The 20,404-nt window shown below is 49.7% G+C and overlaps 1 protein-coding gene across 2 annotated transcripts in view; it reads left to right on the forward strand.

Annotated features, from left to right (window-relative positions):
- Positions 1–20,404, forward strand: part of TNS1 (tensin 1) — a 145,229-nt gene that overhangs the window by 53,052 nt on the left and 71,773 nt on the right. For both annotated transcript variants that reach the window (XM_011932292.1, XM_011932291.1), the window contains 7 exons: positions 502–585; positions 4,910–5,022; positions 5,464–5,524; positions 5,749–5,824; positions 6,405–6,534; positions 9,121–9,186; positions 10,516–10,632. In XM_011932292.1, the coding sequence (XP_011787682.1) occupies positions 502–585; positions 4,910–5,022; positions 5,464–5,524; positions 5,749–5,824; positions 6,405–6,534; positions 9,121–9,186; positions 10,516–10,632 (647 nt within the window). The remainder of the gene's footprint in view (positions 1–501; positions 586–4,909; positions 5,023–5,463; positions 5,525–5,748; positions 5,825–6,404; positions 6,535–9,120; positions 9,187–10,515; positions 10,633–20,404) is intronic.

Raw genomic sequence — 20,404 nt, forward strand, 5'->3', positions numbered from 1 at the left:
ACTTTGAGCAACCCAAGCCAGTCTCATCTTTGCTTAATGATGAGCGAAGATGAGGCTGCACCCCTACTGCACTCCTACACCCCTATTGTGTGCCACGTGTGTCAAGCTCTTTATGGATGTTCCCTCGCTTCATCTCCATAGTCACCTTTGAGGAAGGGGCAATTATCACCCTCATTTGATGGGTGAGGAGAATGAAGTTCAGAGAGATTCACGAACTTGTACCAGGACATGGGGCTTATAAGTGGTAGACCTGAGCTGGGCTCCCAGGCTGCTGAGCTTTAAAGCCTGGGCTGAGTGTTGCCACACACAGTTGGAGAGATGCTGAGGCACTCTTTTGCAGAAAGCTTCTCAGCACAGGATGGCAGGGGGAAGAGGCTTGTCTTCCCTGTAGGACAACAGCTGGCCAGAGGGCTCTGCAGATCTGAGGGAGCAGGGGTGGGGAAAACAAAGGGTTCTTGGATGCAGGAGTTGCCTCTTTTGACCACCTGTCTCTCCCTGCAGCGCGGACCAGGCTCTGGACCGGTTTGCAATGAAGCGGTTCTATGAGGATAAGATTGTGCCCATTGGCCAGCCATCCCAAAGAAGGTGGGTCTCTGGGGCTCTCAGCCCCATGTATGTGTGTGTGCACTCTATGTGGGGACAAGACTTGTGTACTCACAGGGATGGGATAGCTGTGCCTAGGTGGGGGTGTACCAGGCACATGTTTTCAGATGCCAGCCTGCAGTGGTATGAGCTCAGGCACAGAGAAGAGCCCAGGAGCCAGCCTGTGGTGTGTGCCCACAGGTTGGCACAGCACTTGACTCTGAGGCCTGTGCTAGAGAGCAGGGCAACCTTCGTGGGGAAGCAAGAGTCTGGGGATAAAAAGGCGCTGGCATAGGGAGGCGTGTGCTGTTCTTGGCCCTGGAGGCAGGATTGCTTCAGTGCTTGGATGAGTCTACAGGAGACTGTGTCACTGCCCCCTGCTGTGGGAGGTCAGAGACTCATGATAAGGGTCACCTTCTGTTGGGAGAGTTTAGACAGTTTTACTGAGAGCTTTCAACCACATGGTCTCATTGGAGTCTCACAATAGCCCAGGCAGGAAACAGGGCAGGGATGGATTTATTCATTCAGCAAACTTTAAATCATCTACTATGGCTCCAAGCACTGAGATATCTAGGCGAATAGGAAAAAGTCCTTTCCCTTGGTGAGCTGATACCCAATGAGAGAGATGGACATGAAACGAATAACCATACAAACAAGACAATGTCAGACAGCAACGAGGCTAGGAAGGAAAGAGGGCACTGCAGACACGAGAACTGATAGGAGGGGAATGGGAACGGGGCTCTTTTAAGGGGGATGGTCAGGGAATACCTCTTAGAGGGGGTGAATTTGAGCCTAAACTGGAATCATGGTGAGTTGTCATGTGACGACCTAGGCATCCCATTTTGCAGATTAGAAGCTGAGCCGAGGGAGGGGGCATGGCCAGGGTCTATAGCGAGTAGTGGCAGAACTGGAAAGCACATGAAAGCCTAGTAATGCCTGGGCCAGGGCAGTGCGCCCCGGTTGTGTGACCCACTGTCCTGAGGGATCCTGCTCCGTGGGTGACGTGTTGCTTAATGACATCTCATCCACAGGAAGGCGCACGCGGCATCAGGGGCAGGTGGTCTTTGCGGGAGGCTGCAGCCAGGGTGGTGGGAAACCCAAACCCAAGCCGGAGACATGGACGGTGGGACACAGGCCCAGTTCCGTTTGCTGCTGGGAGTTGTGGGCCTGCCACCTGCTGTGATGTCAGCACCGTTCTGCACACTGGCGACATGGTGCGGAATCTGCCAGGCAAGGGCTTATGGGGCTCAGCTTCTAGTGGATGATACACATATAAGGAAACAATTCAGATAGTCATGAGAGCTGCGAAGAAAAAGCAAACTATGATGGCTAGAGAGTGATGGGGCTGGCAAGAGGGCTGATTCACATGGAAGGGCCTTCCGAGAAGGTGACATGTAACTTGAGATCTGGGTGGGGAGAAGGAAGCCTCCAAGTGAATGTGCCCAGGGTAAAGGATCCAGACAGAGGAATAGCACTGACTATAAGGGCCTGGAGGCCAAAGCATCCCATTTGCTTTTTTAGTCCCTGCGCACACTGACTGGGCCAACAAGGGCCTAGAGCTGTGAGTCCTGGAGCTCTTTAGCCTCACCATGCTGAGGGTCTCAACACATGCCCCATCACCCTGCCTTGCTTGGCTGGCTAGAACTTTGCTGTCCCAGCTGGGGGCTATTCCCACCAATGTAATTGGAAGCCCAAGAAGTGAGTGAGTCCTCAGGGAACCCAGCACCTTATAGTTGGCACAAAACAGTTGATAGCCAGCCTCAGAGTCAGCAACCAGAAATGGGATGTCTTTATGTGCAGAAAATTCTGGCTAGGCCCCCAGACACAGCCTCTGTGGATCAATGAGAGTCTTCTCAGGGAAGAAAGAATGATTGGTCAAGTACTGCCTTCTCAGTCTCTGGCTTGCCATGTGTGTCTGCTGACTGTAATCACAGTTTGACCTTTGACCTTAAAGGATAAGGATACTAAGAGAGAAGCATGCTGTTCCAATGGCACAGTGTGACTTGGAGAGAATGAGCAGAGAATCACATCTCTGAGTCTGAGCAGTGAAGGTCTGAAGACCAGGGATCAGTGTCACCTCTCAGGAATAAGATTATTTAGGGATTCCCCGGTGTATTAGTCCATTTTCATGCTGCTGATAAAGACATATCCAAGACTGGGCAAATTACAAAAGAAAGAGGTTTAATGAACTCACAGTTCGACGTGGCTGGGGAGGTCTCACAATCATGGCGGAAGGTGAAAGGCACATCTCACATGGTGGCCGACAAGAGAAGAGGGAGAGCCAAGGGAAAGGGGTTTCCCCTTATAAAACCATCAGATCTTGTGAGAATTATTCACTACCCTGAGAACAGTATGGGGGAAACCACTACCATGATTCAGTTATCTCTCACTGGGTCCCTCCCACAACACGAGGGAACTGTGGGAACTACAACAAGATGATATTTGGGTGAGGATGCAGCCAAACCGTATCACCTGGTGTTCAAAATGTGCTTGCACAGCGTGCCGTTGGGGCATGTCTGCCTGGCTCCTATCTGACACTGCCTCTGTTTGTGGGTGGGTCACCTCTCTGAGCCCAGATGTGGAAGTGCAACTGTGGGTTTACTATGCATTTGTTGCCACCCTCCTGCCTTCTTGTCAGCGTCACTTGCAGGTAATGGAGCAGATGGAGGAGAGGAAGGCAGGGAAAGAGAGAGGGAGGGGCTTTGCCTGTAGCTCTCTCATTCATTGTCACCCGCCCCCGGACTCATTGTCCCCCGAACACAGACATATCCTGTTGGCGTGATCCAGAGATCTGATAGGAACTGCTATTCCAGGTTTCCGGCTTGAGTAATGGGGCAGGGGTCTGAATAGGAGCGGGTGCTGCCCATCAGATTATCTTACTTGAGTAGTCCGAGGAGGCCCCACCCAAGCCCAGGGACAGAGGCGCACAGGCCTGGAGTTGGGCCAAGGAGCCAAGAGACAGGAGGGAATCTTATCATGGTCATGTGGGCTCTAGTTCCACCCTCCTCAGAGACCTACTATTGGCTCCTGCAGAGCCTTGGAATACATTCTGATTGGTCTAACTGACTCAGCTTGGCATTCCCTGGCCAGTAAGAAAAGGGAAAATGCTGACTAATCGATGCAGAAGGACTGATCTCTAGTTTATTGGGCAGATGACTGATCTCTAGCTTATTGGGCAGATGCTTTGGGGTCCAGACTTCTTTCCTGCTCTCCCCATCCACTCCCAGCTTTGTGTTTTTGTGCTGTGTGTCTCTGGAGTCCAGTGACACCTCCTGGACCTTATTTATCTTCTCTGTCTAGAAGGAGAAGGTATGGGTTAGTCCTTCCATTTTTCCAACAGATCTTTGTTAAAGAATTGGGGGATGTTGGCCAGGTGCGGTGGCTCATGCCTGTAATCCCAGCACTTTGGGAGGCCGAGGCGGGCTGATCACCTGAGGTTGGGAGTTTGAGACCAGCCTGACCAACATGGAGAAACCCCGTCTCTACTAAAAATACAAAATTAGCCGGGCATGTTGGCACATGCCTGTAATCCCAGCTACTCGAGAGGCTGAGGCAGGAGAATTGCTTGAACCCGGGAGGCAGAGGTGGTGGTGAGCCGAGATTGCACCATTGCACTCCAACCTGGGCAACAAGAGTGAAAATCCATCTCAAAAAAAAAAAAAAAAAAAAATTGGGGGATGTTGACCCTAGAGATAGTAATACTTATTAGAAGCTAGTTACCTCGAATACCAAGTAAACTCAAAGATACAGAGAGAGGGACTTCTTGCACTTTAGTGTGATTTAGAGAAAGTGAAGAACTACATTTATTAAAGTCTTGCTCACTATTTGCTAGACTGTCACTTGTGGCTACTGGATCTGTGGGCAGAACTGGGGCTGTGAGTATGAGCGCAAGCTTGATTTGAGCTTTGTGTGGGGGTGTGAGGGTGTCAGAGCTGTTTGGTCGTTGGGCCTGCCTTGAGTAGCTAAATGTTGCCTGTCAGGGATGTGGGGTGGAAATTTTGGTACAGCAGGAGATTCTTGGGCTGGGAGTGAAGCAGGAAAGAGATATTCATGTTGACCACCAGAGGGCGGTGGCGAACTCCAAGTGGGATGCTTGGCTTGACCCAGCTCTAGGTCTGGTATACCTGCTCACTCTTCCTACCTGGGGCTCCCAGTAGCAGGCAGGAATGTCTGGGAGGGAGGCCTGGTTGGGGAGGGGGACCATGTTGGTTGGGGAGAGGGTAGAGTAGGTAAGTGATCTAGGGCAATGTTCTTGGAAAAGACAGAACAGTGATTACTGCACCAGTGCAGACCTCTCTCCCTGAAGCTGCTTCTTCCACCACTGCAGGTATGTGCATTACTTCAGCGGCCTGCTCTCCGGCTCCATCAAAATGAACAACAAGCCCTTGTTTCTGCACCACGTGATCATGCACGGCATCCCCAACTTTGAGTCTAAAGGAGGTACCTGCCTTGAGCCCTCCAACCTCCCCCTTACCAACTCCTCCCTTTCATCTTCCATCTTCTCCTCTAAGAGGCAACCTTGGGTAGTAACAGACAACATGAGAGCTACAGGGTCATAACACTTCCACTGGACTCTCAAGTGCATTGCTTCCTGAACTTTTCTAAGCCCCAATCTATTCATTTTCCAAATGGGTTTGATATTTGCAGTGCCTGCTGGTCAATGATGTTGGATGGGCAATGTTTTTTATAAATTTAGTTTGCTTTACAAGTGAAAAGTTGGCATTTCTTCCCCTTTCTACTTCCTCTTTTCCTCCTTCCCCTTCCTACCTCGCCTTCCCCCGTTCCTTCTTTCCTTTCTCTCTTTCTCCCTTCACTGTCTCCTCTGCCCCTCCCGCCTGCCAGTTTCTGCTGTCTTAGATAACACCCACCCCACTTTTACAGGATGTCGGCCATTTCTCCGCATCTACCAGGCCATGCAACCTGTGTACACATCTGGCATCTAGTAAGTATTACATGGGCATGAGAGGCCAGGGATGCCCAAGGCCTAGGGCTAAGGACCAGGTCAGAAGGGTGGGGAGAGGAGACAGTGTTCTCAAGAGGGTTGAAAGGACAGAGTCAGAGAGGTTTCCCACTAACCCTGTGGCATAGGGGCAGCAGGGAGGAAACGCCCCTCCCTCATCTCCCCTCCAGCAGCCTTCTCTGTTTCTGTCCACCTCTCTCCCTTAGCAACATCCCAGGAGACAGCCAGACTAGCGTCTGCATCACCATCGAGCCAGGACTGCTTTTGAAGGGAGACATCTTGGTGAGTGCTGTTCCTCTGTCTCAAGCCCCCTCCTTGTTTATTTTCTCTCTCTTCTTTTCTTACTCCCTTCCTGCCTCTTGGGAGGAGACAGCTACTCCTCCTGGGCTGCCAGGCTTGGAACCATAGGCTCTCAGGGCTCTTGGAAGACCTTCCAGTCTCACACAGTCCGTGTCTCTCACCCTGGGCTTAGCTGTTGTTCTGGAGCATCTCCAGGGAAATACCACTCAGTGTGAGCTGTTACCTCCTGGCTTCTTATTGGTGACAAGGACTCTGTGAATTCCAGCTTTAGTCCTTCCTGCTGCCATTTAAATCCATCTTACTTTTTGCACTCTGACTTGTATGCAGAAACTTCTTGGGAGGATATTTTTGTCCCCAGAAGCCAAGGCTGATCTCCAATTCTTTGCTGTTCTAGAAGTTTCCCCACAGAACTCTGAGATCCTGTTTGGTGTTGATGAGCTCTCCCTCATCGGGTTTGGGGTGAGCCTTGGGGGCTCAGTCAGTGGAGCTGATAAGGAGGCTCCCTGGGACCTGACCTCCCAGCCTCAGGCCCCTGACTGGTTCTGCCCATCTTCCCACCCAGCTGAAGTGCTACCACAAGAAGTTCCGAAGTCCAGCCCGAGACGTCATCTTCCGTGTGCAGTTCCACACCTGTGCCATCCATGACCTGGGGGTTGTCTTTGGGAAGGAGGACCTTGATGATGCTTTCAAAGGTGCGCTCCTTGAATGGAGCTGGGGGTGGGCACCCCTGTGGCAGGGAGACGAGCTCAGTTTGAGAGGATATGGTGGGTATGGGGACCATCTTTTCTGGGCCACGTGGTCTGTCTAGTCTCAGGCTGACGATGGGAGAGAGTTCAGAGAGACTTGGGAGAGAGTTGAGATCGGGATGGTCTGGGAATTCCAGTTGTTAGTAGAAGTGGAAGTAAATTCCTCCCAGTCCTTGGGCTGTTTTATGTCTTGCAGCCTTCTATTACTTTCCCCGTCTCTCCTTCATCTTGTCCTCCCAGTTTGTCACATGTGTCCTATTGATAATCATTTCTTTTCAACATTCATTGGGCATCTGCTTTGTGTTAAGATCTGTACCAAGTGCTGGGGATTCAAAGTGAAACCTGACATGGTCTCTGCCTTGGTGGAGTTCAAAAATCTTGTTGAGTTGGCAGGCAGACCAGCAGGGGATAATTACCCTGTAGGGCAGAAGAGCAATAGTGGAGGGGTGTGGCAGCCACAAGGGGGAACCATTTTCTGAGAGAAGAAGAGGTGGTTTGAAAAGGTTTGGTGTTTGCTTTTGCTTCTTTCTTTTATTCATTGGAAGTTTTATCTATATCACATTCATGCCCAGGACATATAAATGCACATTTATTTACCCATCTCTCTCTCCATCCACCAATTCATCCTTACACACATCCATCCATCTATCCATCCATCCATCCATCTGTCCTTCCATCCGTCCGTCCGTCCATCCATCCATCCACCCACCCATCCATCTACCCACCCACCCATTCATCCATCCGTTAATCCATCCCTTCATTCATCTATCCATCCACCCACATATTCATTCATCTGTCCATCTATCCATCTGCCCATCCATCCATCCATCCATCCACCCACCAAGCACCACTTGTGTGTCTATATGTGTCAGGCATGTGCTAGACCCTATAGATATGAACAGAAAGAAGTCAGGCACTACCCTCAGGGAGTTCACAGTTTCCTCAGTGAGAGACACACAAACATGATACTATGAAGTGATGCCTGCAGTGATGGAGACATGCACAGGCATGATAGGTGTCCCATGGAGCAGATGCCATCCTTGCTGTAACTTATTTTCCTACAAGCAGTGGGCAGTGATCTGTGTCCAGACTGGGCTCAGGCAGAGAAAGACTGGAACTGGGGCTTGGAGGAGGGTCCAGATCTCCTTAGTATAACCTGGCTCATGTAGAAAGGTGTTTCTTTAATGAGCTCTCCTTGCACTGGAGCCAGAAGATGCCATCATAATTACAGTACAGAATGTAAATGATAGCAGTCTTAACAAGGAAAAATAAAGGAATAGCTGATAAAATAAATAAGGGGTTGGGCAGAAGTTGAGAGAAGGGAGGTTCACAGATTTTCTTCTCTTACATAGTGGGAGTCAGGAGATACCATCGAAAATTGACAGATCAATAAATAGAGGCATGGCCAGGCACGGTGGCTCATGCCTGTAATCCCAGCACTTTGGGAGGCCAAGGCGGGAGGATTGCTTGAGGCCAGGAGTTTAAGACTAGCCTGGTAAATATAGTGAGACCTCTGTCTCTACAAAAAATAAAAAAAACTAGCTGGGCATGGTGGCATGTGCCTGTCATCACAGCTATTCCAGGGGCTGAGACAGGAGTATTACTTGAGCCCGAGAGTGCAAGGCTGCGGTGAGCCATGATTGCACCGCTGCACTTTGGCCTGGGCAACAGAGTGAGACCTGGTCTCTAAAAAGAGAAAAAGAAATAGAGCCTTAATTATCTTATTTAAAGTTTCAAAGACAATCAATAGAATAAATAGAAACAATAATCAGATTTAAGAAGAGAGGAAGTGGGGGTAGTAGTATAAGTGAACCAAATTATTCATATTCATAGTGGTCAATCCACAGAAGTTATTTAAAATTCATGTCTGGCTGGGTATGGTGGTTCACACCTGTAGACCCAGCACTGTGGGATGCTGAAGCCGGTGGATTGCTTGAGCCCAGGAGTTTGAGACCAGCCTCAGCAACACAGCAAAACTCTGTCTCTACAAAAAATACAAAAATGAGCCAGGCGTGGTGGCTTGCACCTGTAGTCCCAGTTGCTCTGGAGGCAGAGATAGGAGGACCACCTTGGCTTGGGAGATTGAGGCTGCAGTGAGCTGTGATCGCACCACTGTACTCCATCTAGGGTGACAGAGCAAGATTCTGTCTCAAAAATATAAATATGCATTCCAACCTGGGCGACAGAATGAGACTCCATCTTAAAATAAAATAAAATAAAATAAAATATAGTGGCATAAAAATAGTGGCTATTATTTAGAGTCTTAGAGGTAAATTGCTAGTAGAAAAGAAATAGAAATAGAATCAGTTACCGCATTACCTCAAGCAAGTAGGACAGGGGCTAGAGTGACAGGAGATTTAATTTCATTGTATAGATATAATTTCATGTATATATGTATAAATATACGTTGATTATTATTATAATATTAACCATGTGCGTATATGGCATTTTAATTTTTTCTAGAAGAAAACTTTTTATGGAGTGCCTTTTGGGACTTTTTGCCTATTTTTGTTTTTCCTTCTCTTCTTCCAGATGATCGATTTCCAGAGTATGGTAAAGTGGAGTTTGTATTTTCTTATGGACCAGAGAAAATTCAAGGTATAACCCAAGTTAGAATTCATTCTCTCACTCCTCCCTTTTATCCTGACCCTATCCCCGCCACCCTTCCACCCCTGGTCTGTTGCACAATGACCAAGTTATCTTTGAGATGCAGGCCACCAGTAAAGGATCTGGGTTTCAGAGTGGACCCCTAGCTAAACATGAACCAGTGACTTAATCTCTGGATAATAAAAATAAAAAAGCAGACAGAGAGGCACTGGGTTGGATAAACTGTTCTGGTTGCATTAGGTCATCAGCCTGTTATATTCAGAGACTGAGGGCCACGGTAGATGCAGGGAGTGGCTGGCGGGCAGGGGGCACTCGAAGGTGCTGGATAGACGGTGCGTATTTATGAGAACTGAGGTGATTCAACCTGAAGACCAGTTTAATAATAACCTTGAAGCCTCTAGACTGGTTATAAGTGGAGACCAGTTGTTCACCATCTTATTTGAGAATGGAATGAAAGGAGATGAAGTTAGATTATGGACAGAGGGACTCTGGATAGATTAAAGAAAGGACTGCCAAGCCAGGAAGGTAACTCACCCTGACAGACTTAACTAGCAGTTATGCTGTCTTTGAGCTGGGTTTTTAAAAATCTATTTATTTATTTTTATTTTACCTTAAGTTCTGGGATACATGTGCTGAATGTGCAGGTTTGTTACTTAGGCATCTATGTGCCATGGTGGTTTGCTGCACCTGTCAACCCATCATTTACTTTTAAGCTCTACATGCATTAGGTATTTGTCCTAATGCTAAGCTGGGTTTTCTGTGGGGGGCTAGGAGATTCTGCCATAGTCCCTAGGTTTCTGTCTGGAGTGGAGAGCATTTTAAGAGGGGGCAGGGCCATGCCTGGGATGACCTTTGGAGGCTTTATGTCCTTTCAATGTCAGGGCTGTGATTTTCCTGCTGTCCCTGACCCCATGCAGCTCGTAACCAGCCTGCCCCCCACCCCCAGGGTCTGACTCCAGGGGCAGACTTCCTAGTCTCTTGGCACTGCCTCAGAAGCCCCAGGGACACAGAAGAGAAAGAGGCAGACACCCAGCCAGGGGTCCTCTCTGCTTTCTTCCAGGGGGTCTTCATTCTTCAGTGCCTGTCCTGGTTTACCCCTATGACCCAGCATGAGCCTTTTCAAGAATGTAAGAAACTGGACTCCCAGTTCTCAGTCCAGCTTAAACCACTGGTCCCGCCTGCCATGCTCAAGAAAACGAGAAGTCCCTCAGGGAGCATCTTTTGGGGAGCTTGTGGGCTTTCTCTGTTTTTCCAGCTGCTGATCCTTTTCCCTCTCTGCACTGTCTCCCTGACTGCCTCTGCCTTTCCCATCCCACTTAGGCATGGAGCACCTGGAGAACGGGCCGAGCGTGTCTGTGGACTATAACACCTCCGACCCCCTCATCCGCTGGGACTCCTACGACAACTTCAGTGGGCATCGAGATGACGGCATGGAGGGTAGGTGGGACCCAGTAGCTCCCAGCCCCTATCCAAACTGCACAGCCTCTGCTCACATCAGCTTGCTTCTCTTGGCCTGCTGTCAAGAGATCTGGGTTTGAGAGGAGACAGAGGGGAAGTCTGAGGTGCCTCTGAGAGTTCACAGTTCACTGGGGGAAGATAAGGCACATATATTAATATATTAAATAAAAATGAGGACAGAGCCAAGGAAGGCAGCAAAATGGCCACAAGGGGGTTATCGTGGAAGTGTATTGCTGCAGCCAAGTAAGTTCCATGGACAGTGAGTTCTCTGGGATTGGTAGGGAGGGATTTTGAGAGCTGGAGTGATCTGGGAAGACTCCTTGGAGGACACGGCCTTGAGTGGAGCTTGAGATACCCCCCGTTGTGCTGCAGAAACAGCATTTGTCACGTGTGTGTTAAACCCACTGCTGGGTTTCTTCAGGCTCGCTGCCTGAGTTCTCTGGGGTCAGAGTACTAGGAACAGAGACACAGAATCTAGGGCCTGCAAGCTTTCATCAACAGCCAACAAAAACGTTTGAGAGCTGGGAACAAACTGATAGGCTCTGAAATTTGAAAAGAAGCAGCAGCATTGAAATTAATACATGTTTAATTTAGCTACAAACCCAACATTATGTCAAATCGTCCACTGCAACTCAGGTCATCTCTTGAGAGTTCTATTTATGTATGTAGTTTATCTGCATATGTGTAGGAGTTCTATTTATGCATGTGGTGTATCTGCATATGTGTAAGGAGACGTGGGGCGGGCTCTGAAAGTGAGCATGCCTGGAGCCCAGGATCTCTGTCTGGGGTTTGGTCACGAGCTTCTTTTCTTGAGTTGGTCGTAGGACCGCAGAATGTTGGAGCTGGGACGACCTTCGAGATGGTCCAGCCCATTCCCGATCTGTGTTTAGTTGGGGTAACTGAGACCTCTCCCAGAGGCAGAACCTCCTGATTTGCCCCCATGACTCAGGATGGCCCTTTCAAGGATGCCAGCACCCAGCGTCCGGCTTCTCCTCCCAGCTGAAGCCAGTCCTGGGTGGGGCTGTGCCATCCTGGGGCCCCTGGGGCCCATGGCAGAGTTGAGTTAGAGACAGGCAGGCCTGGAGGCCTCCCCCTGCCCTCTTTCCTCTGCACAGCGCTGTCTTCTGTCTCCCTTCCCAAGGTTTTGGATTTGATGACTCCTCTCTGAAAATCTTTGGGCCTTTTCTTGAATAAAGATTTCTCCTCTGACCTTGGGGGCACAAGAATGTGCACAAAGCTTCAGAGAGAGGTGGGATGAGGGAGGGTGGCTGGACTAGAATTTGGGGACTTGCTGAGAGCATATTTTTTCTGTGCAATGTTGAAAAGTGGATGGCCTGTCCTCACACCTGCCTCCGTTCCCAACCCCTTCCTGGGGTGCTTTTCCTCCCCCAGGGACCCAGCACCCTTGGATTAGCCAAGGCACCCCACCAGGCCCCTCCGACCCCCGAGCCTGCTCCCGAAAAGCACTCCTCCATCCCCTGGTGCTGAGTGGCCAAAAGCAGAGGCTGGAACGAATTTGTTCTGAGGTCTCAGTGGCTGCCAGCCTAATTGGTCGTTGTGCTGGGGATGTTTGCATTTTTAACAAGAACACTTGGCAATTGGAAAGAATTTTTACTGTCTCTCCATCTCTCCTTGGTGCACAGTCAATGCGATGATAAATGTAGAAACATTTAGTAAACTATAAAGTGCCAGGCAAATAAAAGGTAAAATAATTAAGGGCGAGGAGGAGATGTGGGAAAGACGGGGCTTAGGATGTAGTTGGCTATGGGGGAAGGAAGAAGAGCAGACCGTCAGAGCGGGAAGCAGCCCAGGGACAGCAGAGCCGAGAGCGGCTCCCCCTCTCGGCAGAGGGCCAGCTTCTTAGCCTCCAGACAGGGCCCCTCTGTCCTTGTAGGACAAGCTGACCTTTAGCTGGTCAAAAGATCCCGCTGGTTCCATCCCTCTGTCTGAGGGAATGGATTGGAAGGGAACAAAGGAAGGGCTAGGGGGCAGAAGAGGCAGCCAGGGCCTTCCCTCACCAGCCCTCTGTCCCCTCTACCTGCCTGTAGCAGCCTTCATGAGAGGCATTTTAGCATGTGGTTAAGAATGCAACCTCTGCAAGCAAACTACCTGGCTTCAAATCCTTTGACAAGATACCGTCCCTTGGGGCCTCGGTTTGCCCTGTTGTAAAATGGGGATTCAGTCAACAAATCATTTTGAGCCCCTTGTGGGCAGCATGACCTGAGGAGGGGCTGCAGGCCGCGTGTCCTCAGGGGTCCCTGACACATTTGTGTCAACTGTGGCCAGCGTGTCAGGCGCCTGCAAGACGTGGCTAAGGGAAAAGGCCTGGATTTATCACACACCAGCCATGGCACCAAGAACTTGGTAGTTGCCATTTCATTTGCTGCTCCCAGCCATTCTGTGACTCTTATTATGTTCGAATGGGGAAACTGAAGCACAGAGGGGTTAAGTAACCTGCCCCAGCTTGCCACACCAGTCAAGAGCAGATCTGGGTTTCAAGCCACCGCACTGCCCACCATGCCATCCTGGGCTGGCTGACATCCCTAGGGGCCAGCTCTGGGCATCTGGTTTTGTGGCAGTACCTGGGTCCCACTGAGCCTCTCCGGCTGCTACCTCTCACCCACGGACAGAGAAGTTCACCCAATCCTGACTGTTAGAAAGAGGGAGGGTTAGGCGAGGGGGGTGCACTGGAGCGTGGCACCCCGAAGACCACTGGGCTTGCCCTGAGGCAGGTGTTCAGCAAGACTTCAGTGCAGGCAACAGCTGAGCCCCTGCCCCACCCACAGAGAAGAGTGTGCGCCGCTCACTCAGGAATGCTTCTGATGAGTGGCTGGCCTCTCGAAATAGGTAGAGGGAAGGGTGTCCGAGGTGACCTGGGGCCATTTCTGAAAGTGACCCTCTGCCTACTTCTTCTATTTCAGGCCCACTGCGGGAGGGTGATAGTAGGGGCCAGACCATTCCCTCTGGAGCCCACCAGGAGACCCAGACGGTGGGGGCAGGGAGCACCCAGCCAGGCAGTCAGCAGCAGATGTCATCTCTGGCCTGCATCCTCTAGTGTGGCCCGTGTCCCCACCTTGCCCTCTCCTGGCAGTGAGGCATGGCCAGCACCGGGTTCAGAGATCCTGGTCCCCCAGGAGGCCCTCCTGATGCCCCTGACTTAACCATCATCTCAGGAACTGCTCTGCGTTTAACCCTTTCCTCACTGCCTGCAGTTCCCCAGACCAACTCCAAGTTCAAGTTTACAGCTAGCAGTACTGTGACACTTAGAGCCTTCTCCTGAATTTTGTTGAATTTCTGTTCTCTGAAGGCTGACTTCTCAGGCTCAGGTGGCCAGGCTACTCATAAAACCCAAGAGGGAGGGGGCTTGCCAATGGGGCAGGAAACCCCCATGTGTGGACCCTCCTTGGCATTACCTCAGCTCAGCCTGTGGCAACCCCATTTCCTGGATAAAGACACCGGAAGTAGGCCGAGGTTAGCAATCTTGTCCAGAGTCATGAGACAAGAGGTGGAGTTGATATTGGAATCCAAATCCCTTTCTACCTCCCTTGGAGCTCAGCTTACCAGCACCCCGGAACCCACACCCCTAATCCATTCAGGTGGCTACTTCAGGATGGTTGTCTCACTTCTCAAGCCCTAATGATGACAGGGACTCACTACCACATAGGGAAGCCCGTTTCATGGCGGAACGGGTCCAGCTGTGTCTCTGTGTAGCAAGCTGAGGCTGTGGTGGAGACTTTGGGCTCACCTGCTCCTGGGCCAGGAGCAGGGGGGCGTGATGAGGGTGAAGAATCAAATGGAAGCTCAATAATAAGGACCCTCCGACTGGACAAAGTTGTCTGTTGTGGGACAGTGGCCAGGAGCGGGGTGCCTGCCATCTTGCGTACCCTTTATTTCCAGAGCAGTGCCTTCTGCTGCTTCTCATGCCTGAAGTATTATTAGTCTGCTCAGGCAGCCACAGCAAAGCACCACAGACCCGGGGGGCTTGTGCAACAGAAATGAATTTTCTCATAGTTCTGAAGGCTACAGGTCTGAGATCCAGGTTTCAGCAGGGTTGATTTCTCCTGAGACCTCTCTCCCTGCCTTGAAGACGCTGTCTTCTTCCTGTATCTTCACATCGTCTTCCCTATGCATGTATCCTTATCCTCATCTCTTCTTATAAAGACACCAGATGTATTGGAGTAGGGTTCACACTAATGATCTCTTTTCGCCTTAATTGCCTCTTTAAAGGCTGTATCTCCAAATACAGTGGCATTCCGAGCTGCTGGGGGTTAGGATTGCAACACAGGAATCTGAGTGGGGCAACAGTGCAGCTCTTCACACCTGAGAAGGAGTTTTCTGGGTCACATGTATTTGGATGCCCCAGGCCTTTGATCCTGAGTGGGGAGGAAGGGGAGGTCAAGGATGGGTGGTGGAGAGAGGTCTGGTCCCCTCCTTGCAGGAGTCTTTGCCCCACTCCAGTTAGGTCTGGAGCCTGCCAGCTCAGTACTCTGGCTAACACCAGCTTTGCAGCCTCCAGAAGCCCCATTAGCAACTTGGCCTGAGTTCTGACGCCCCGTGCCCAGATTCCAGGTCCCCATGGGTAGGGGTGGCGCTGTGTTTTTGCCTCTGCTGTATAGAGCAGGCTCCAAATTCCTCCATAGTGTTCCAGGGCAAGCCTTCTCTGAAGCAAGCCCTGAACCAAGGGATGTGGGCTGCCCTCTGCCTCTGAGAAGCCTGCAGGCTGACCAGGCCTGGGTTCCTCCCTGCCTTCTCATCCATCCCCACCTTTCCGTGACTTCCTTGGACATCCGTTGTTTAGAGTTTCTCTTGACTCAACAGAGGATAGGAACAGGGGTTGGGCAAGTGAGGGGTGCTCTCAGAAAGTAGATTTCTCAGGGACAAAGGACAGGGTGACGCAGGGGAATGACAAGCCTCCCAGCCTGGCTGACAAGGGCGAGGAGCTGGTGTCTACCCCACTTCTGGGTTTCTCCTGGTTGGTGACCATCAGTACTTCCTTTGTTTCCATGGATAATCCCACCAGAACCGGGAGCTGGTGACAGGGGGCCTTGGTTTTGTGCCTAAGCTCCTCAGCCCTCAGAGGAGATCTTCCAGTTCTGCAGGGTGCCAGTCCACTCCCCAAGTGCTTTTGTCTTGGTTGGGGAGGAGCCTCTGCCTGGAGCCAGGAATCCCTGTTCTGTGATGAGTTCTTATGAGCTGGGCTTATCCAAGGACTCTGATACTTTTTTTTTTTTTTTGAAAGAGGAAAGAGGGAGGGAAAGAGATCCAGCAAACAGGCAGAGACCAAGAAGGAGAAAGAAATAAATAGCTGAGAGACATGGAGAGATAGACAGGCATGGATAGACATTGGCCTGGGAGACAGAAGATTTGGGTTCTGGGTGTCTCTGGTAACTCCTTTTCTATAGGTCCTTTTTATTTCTTATGAAATGTGAGGGCTGGAGTAGATAGTATTTCTTTCCATTTCTTTGAGCTCAAGCATTGTGGCTTTTCATGACTTGTGAAGACCTAAGAGGGTCCTGCCAGGCTTCCCTCTGAACCCAACCCATGGGCTCAGAGCAGGAAGGAGCATGGCTTAGTGGTTCTATCAGTCAGGAGAGGCTCAGTTATGCCACGGTGACAAATGGTCCCACCTTCTCAGTGGCCTAACCCAACAAAAGTGTATTTCTTGCTCATTCTGTGTGTCCACTGGGGGTCAGCAAGGTCTCTGTTCATCACAGATACTCTAGGCTGAGGGTGGCTTCATCTTGTAGGTGCTTCCTTCACTGCTGCGGCTGTGGGAAGGGGACACCATGACTTGCACACTGATCCTGCCTAAAACTCACATGCTTTCCTTCTGCTCACGTTTCATTGGCCAAAACAAGCCACACACCCATGCCTAGCTTCAAAGGGGGCAAGGAAGTTGTGCAAAGAAGATGAGAAGCTGGAAATTAGGTTGAACAGACCAGTCTCTACTCTAGGGATTAAGGCCGTGGGACCTAGAATCAGAAGATCTGGTTCTATGCTCTATTGTTGATAGGTGTGTTTCTTGGCCAAGTAACTTTGCCTCTCTGAGATCCAAATGTCTTAATTGTAAAATGGGTTCAATAACAGTACTTTTGCTATAGCATTGTCTGATATACAATGAGGTAATATACATAAAATGTGAAAAGCAGAGTGGTGCATGCCATGCTGGCAGTGATTTGTGTCTGTTTTTATTATTATTGAAGTGCTGGAGGAGAGAAGAGACAGATGTGATCTTAGCCCTCTCCTCTTTAGAAAAAGCCCACATTCACCATGTCCCTCTGCTCTCTGGGAACCACCTATGGCTGGCTCTGTTCTGGGAGCCCCACTCTTGGGAGTCAGGAGACATGCCTCTGACATCAACTTGCTATGTGACCTTGGAAAAATTACTTCCCTTCTCTGGTTCTCAGTTTCATTATCAGCGAATTGAGGATAATGGATTTCAAAAAGGGCTTCCGGCTCCAAAACCCTAACAATGTTGAGGACGCTGATGCTGACGATGACCATGAGATGAGAGCACTGTGTACTTTCTGGGTGCCAGGCACCACTGACTGTATGTTCTCTTGGTTAATCCTCCCCAAACACCTATAGGTGGGTGCTGTTTTGTACTTATTGGGTTGAACAAGCGGAACTTGTAGGATGTGATTAAAATGCTACCTGTTTTGTATACTTCTGCCCTTTAAGTCTACCCTGTTTCCCCTTCCCCCAGATGACATTAGGGCAAGTTCCATCCCTTTTCTAGCCACTCTCAGGTAATACAAGGTCCTTCAGTTGGTAACAAATAAATATGCCCGGTGCTGGTGAACTTGCTCCTCCCCTTTGTCAGCTCCTATCTGGCTGCTAGCTGTGTGTGTGTGTGTGTGTGTGTGTGTGTGTATGTGTGTGTGTGTTGGTTGGGGGGCGGCGGTGGTGATGGTGGTGAGGAGGCTCAGTAAGTTTTCTTTCTGTTTTCCTGATGTACATATTTAGGGTTAGGAAGAGAAGAAAGGGGGAACATTCCAGAACATTCTTTCTTGCCTGGTGAGGTTGCACAGGCATGCTCTGTGTGGAGAGAGAGACACAAATGATATCTCTTGGGTTCTTTGCCAGTGGAAGATTCTGGAGGCATTGAATACCCTCTGGCTTCTCTCCTGAGGCACTTCTGTAGGTATTTGGGAGACCCCGTCCAACTGCCCAAAAGTCTTTCATTCCCTGTTCCCTTTGGGTGGTGAACGTGGTTCTGTTCAGATGCTCAGGACCCCCTTCCTCAGCCCAGTCATCCCTCGCTCCCTCCAGCCTCATCCTGCTGAAATCTCTCACCCCTGTAGGTGGCCCTCGTGGACAGCATTTCAGGTAGCCCAGGAGCTGGCTCTCTCTCACCTTGGTCCAAAGTAAACCATCAGCACTCCTGGCCCCTGCAAAGACCCGGGTTGAGGTGGCCAGTGTGCCCCCGCCCCTGTTCCCACAGCACAGTTAGGCCCCTGTCTTTCACATCCTCCATGCACCCTCGGGTACCTGCTGAGCCTCTGAGCAGACTCACTGAGATGAGGGAGACGCCCATAGCAAGGTGGGACTTGCTGCCAAACACCATGCTCTCCACAATTCCTCTTACAATCTTCCACTTCCTGATCTTTTTACACCTTTGATATGTATGTTTGTGCGTGTTGTGTATGGCGGTATAGTTTGGAACCACAAAACTGTTTTTAGCCATCACTCTCTTTAAAAACTTAATAGCTGTGTAGATATAATTTAATACCACAACTTCACCTGTTTAAAGTATACAATTCAATGGGTTTTAGTATATTTAGGCTTGTACGACCATCACCATTATCTCATTTTAGAACAGTTTTATCACCCCCACCCAAAGGAACCTTATAACCAGCAGCAGCCACTCTCATTTCTGCCCCCAACTCCCAACCCTAATCTGCTTTGTGTCTCTGTAGATTTGTCTATTCTGGACATTTTACGTGAATGGAGTGATACAATATGTGATCTTTTGTGTCTGGTCTCTTTTACTTGACCCAGTGTTTTCAAGGTGCATTCACGTTGTAATATGTATCAGTACTTTATTCATTTTTGTTGCTGAATAACATTCTATTGTAGACCATACCATATTTTGTTTATCCATACATCACCATCAATTGATGAACATTTGCATCATTTCAACTTTTTGGCTTGCATGAAGAATGCTGCTGTCAACTTGTATGTGCGAGTTTTTGTGTGGACTTAGGTTGTCATTGCTCTTGGGTAGGTAGCCAGGAGTGGAATTGCTGGATCACGTTGTGTCATCGTTTGAGGAACGGCCAGACTGTTTCCCAAAGTGGCTACACCATTTGGCATTCCTACCAGCAATGTATGAGACTTTCTCCTCAACTTCACCAACGCTTATTTTCTGTCTTTGGGATTCTAGCCATCCTAGTGGGTGTGAAAGGGTATTGCATTGTGGTTTCAATTTGCATTTTCCTAAGAATTAATGATGTTGAACATCTTTTCATGTGTTAATTGGCCATTATGGTCTTCTTTAGAAAAATGCCCATCCACATCCTCTGTTTACTTTTAAAATTTTTGTTTTGTCTTTTCATTATTGAGTTGTAAGCATTCGTTTTACATTCTGGCAACAAGTCCCTTATCAGGTATATAATTTGCAGATATGTTCTGCCATTCTGTGAGTGGTCTTTTCACTTCTTGACGTTAGTCATCTCTTCTGCAAGGCCTGCATGGTTGTCTCCTGCTTTAGTTTTGAAATGTATCATTCATTGTCCTCAGGCCTCTTTTGCAACTGAGACCCAAGTACTTTCACATTAACATCTGGTCACAAATAGTGTTCCCATTTAATAGATGAGGAAACTGAGGCAAGTAACAGCGATGTTAAGGACCTTGTCCAAGGAAGTCTTCTGGATAAATGGTGAAGGCAGGATTCCAACACGGGTCTGCAACCAATCAGGGATCTGTACTGCTACCTGTCATTTTATGATCTTCATCTGTAGCTCAAAATGCTTCAGGCTGTGTGGCCTGATCTCTTTCCAGCTTTAGTAGAGGTGCCTGGATTAGCCTGGAAAGGCTGCCCCATTACACAGAGAGGGAGGCCGAGTTTCAGATCCCTGGATGGCCGAACAGCAAAAAAGCCCATGAGTTTTATCTTCCAGCCAGTCCCAGGCCTGTGTAGCCTTGTCTCCCTTCATCTCCTGGGGCCCAGGCCGGATGGGAGAGCGGTGAGAAGGTGTCCTCCAGGTTCAAGAGTGAGACACTTCAGCAGTGGGGAGCAGAGTCCCAGTGCTTCCTCTGGGTGGGGCTGCGGGAGGGAACTCATGTGCACCACACAGTTTGCCCTTGATGTATTTTCTCAGGGTCTGACATTCTTGCTGTCTGAACTTTTGAGTAAGACGTGGGAGGAACCAGCAAGAGAGGGGAGTACAGGATTGCAGGTGGTCCCAGATAACTCAGGGAAATAGTCCAAGGTTCCTGGGGAGTGATACATGTGCCCCTTGTATCTGAGCAGAGGACTTCAGGGGTGAGTTTCTATATGTGGGTGCTGAGAGCCTGGGATTCGGCCCTGAGCTGATTTTTGTTGGGAAATGGTCACCTGGCCTCCAGAGGGGATAGCCCCTTCTGGCCTGTGACTTCCAGGTGGTGGGGGCAGTAGCAGGGGAGGGAGGAATTCAAAGATGCTACTGAAAGCTTCTGTCCTTGATCTATCACATCATACAGGACAAAGGGCTGAGATACTAGCAGGAGAGGTTTCGGTTAGCCCCCTGGTAGAACTTCCCAACTGTGA

The sequence above is a fragment of the Colobus angolensis genome, unplaced genomic scaffold (genome assembly GCF_000951035.1).
Source record: "Colobus angolensis palliatus isolate OR3802 unplaced genomic scaffold, Cang.pa_1.0 Scaffold95, whole genome shotgun sequence".
Lineage (NCBI taxonomy): Eukaryota > Metazoa > Chordata > Mammalia > Primates > Cercopithecidae > Colobus > Colobus angolensis.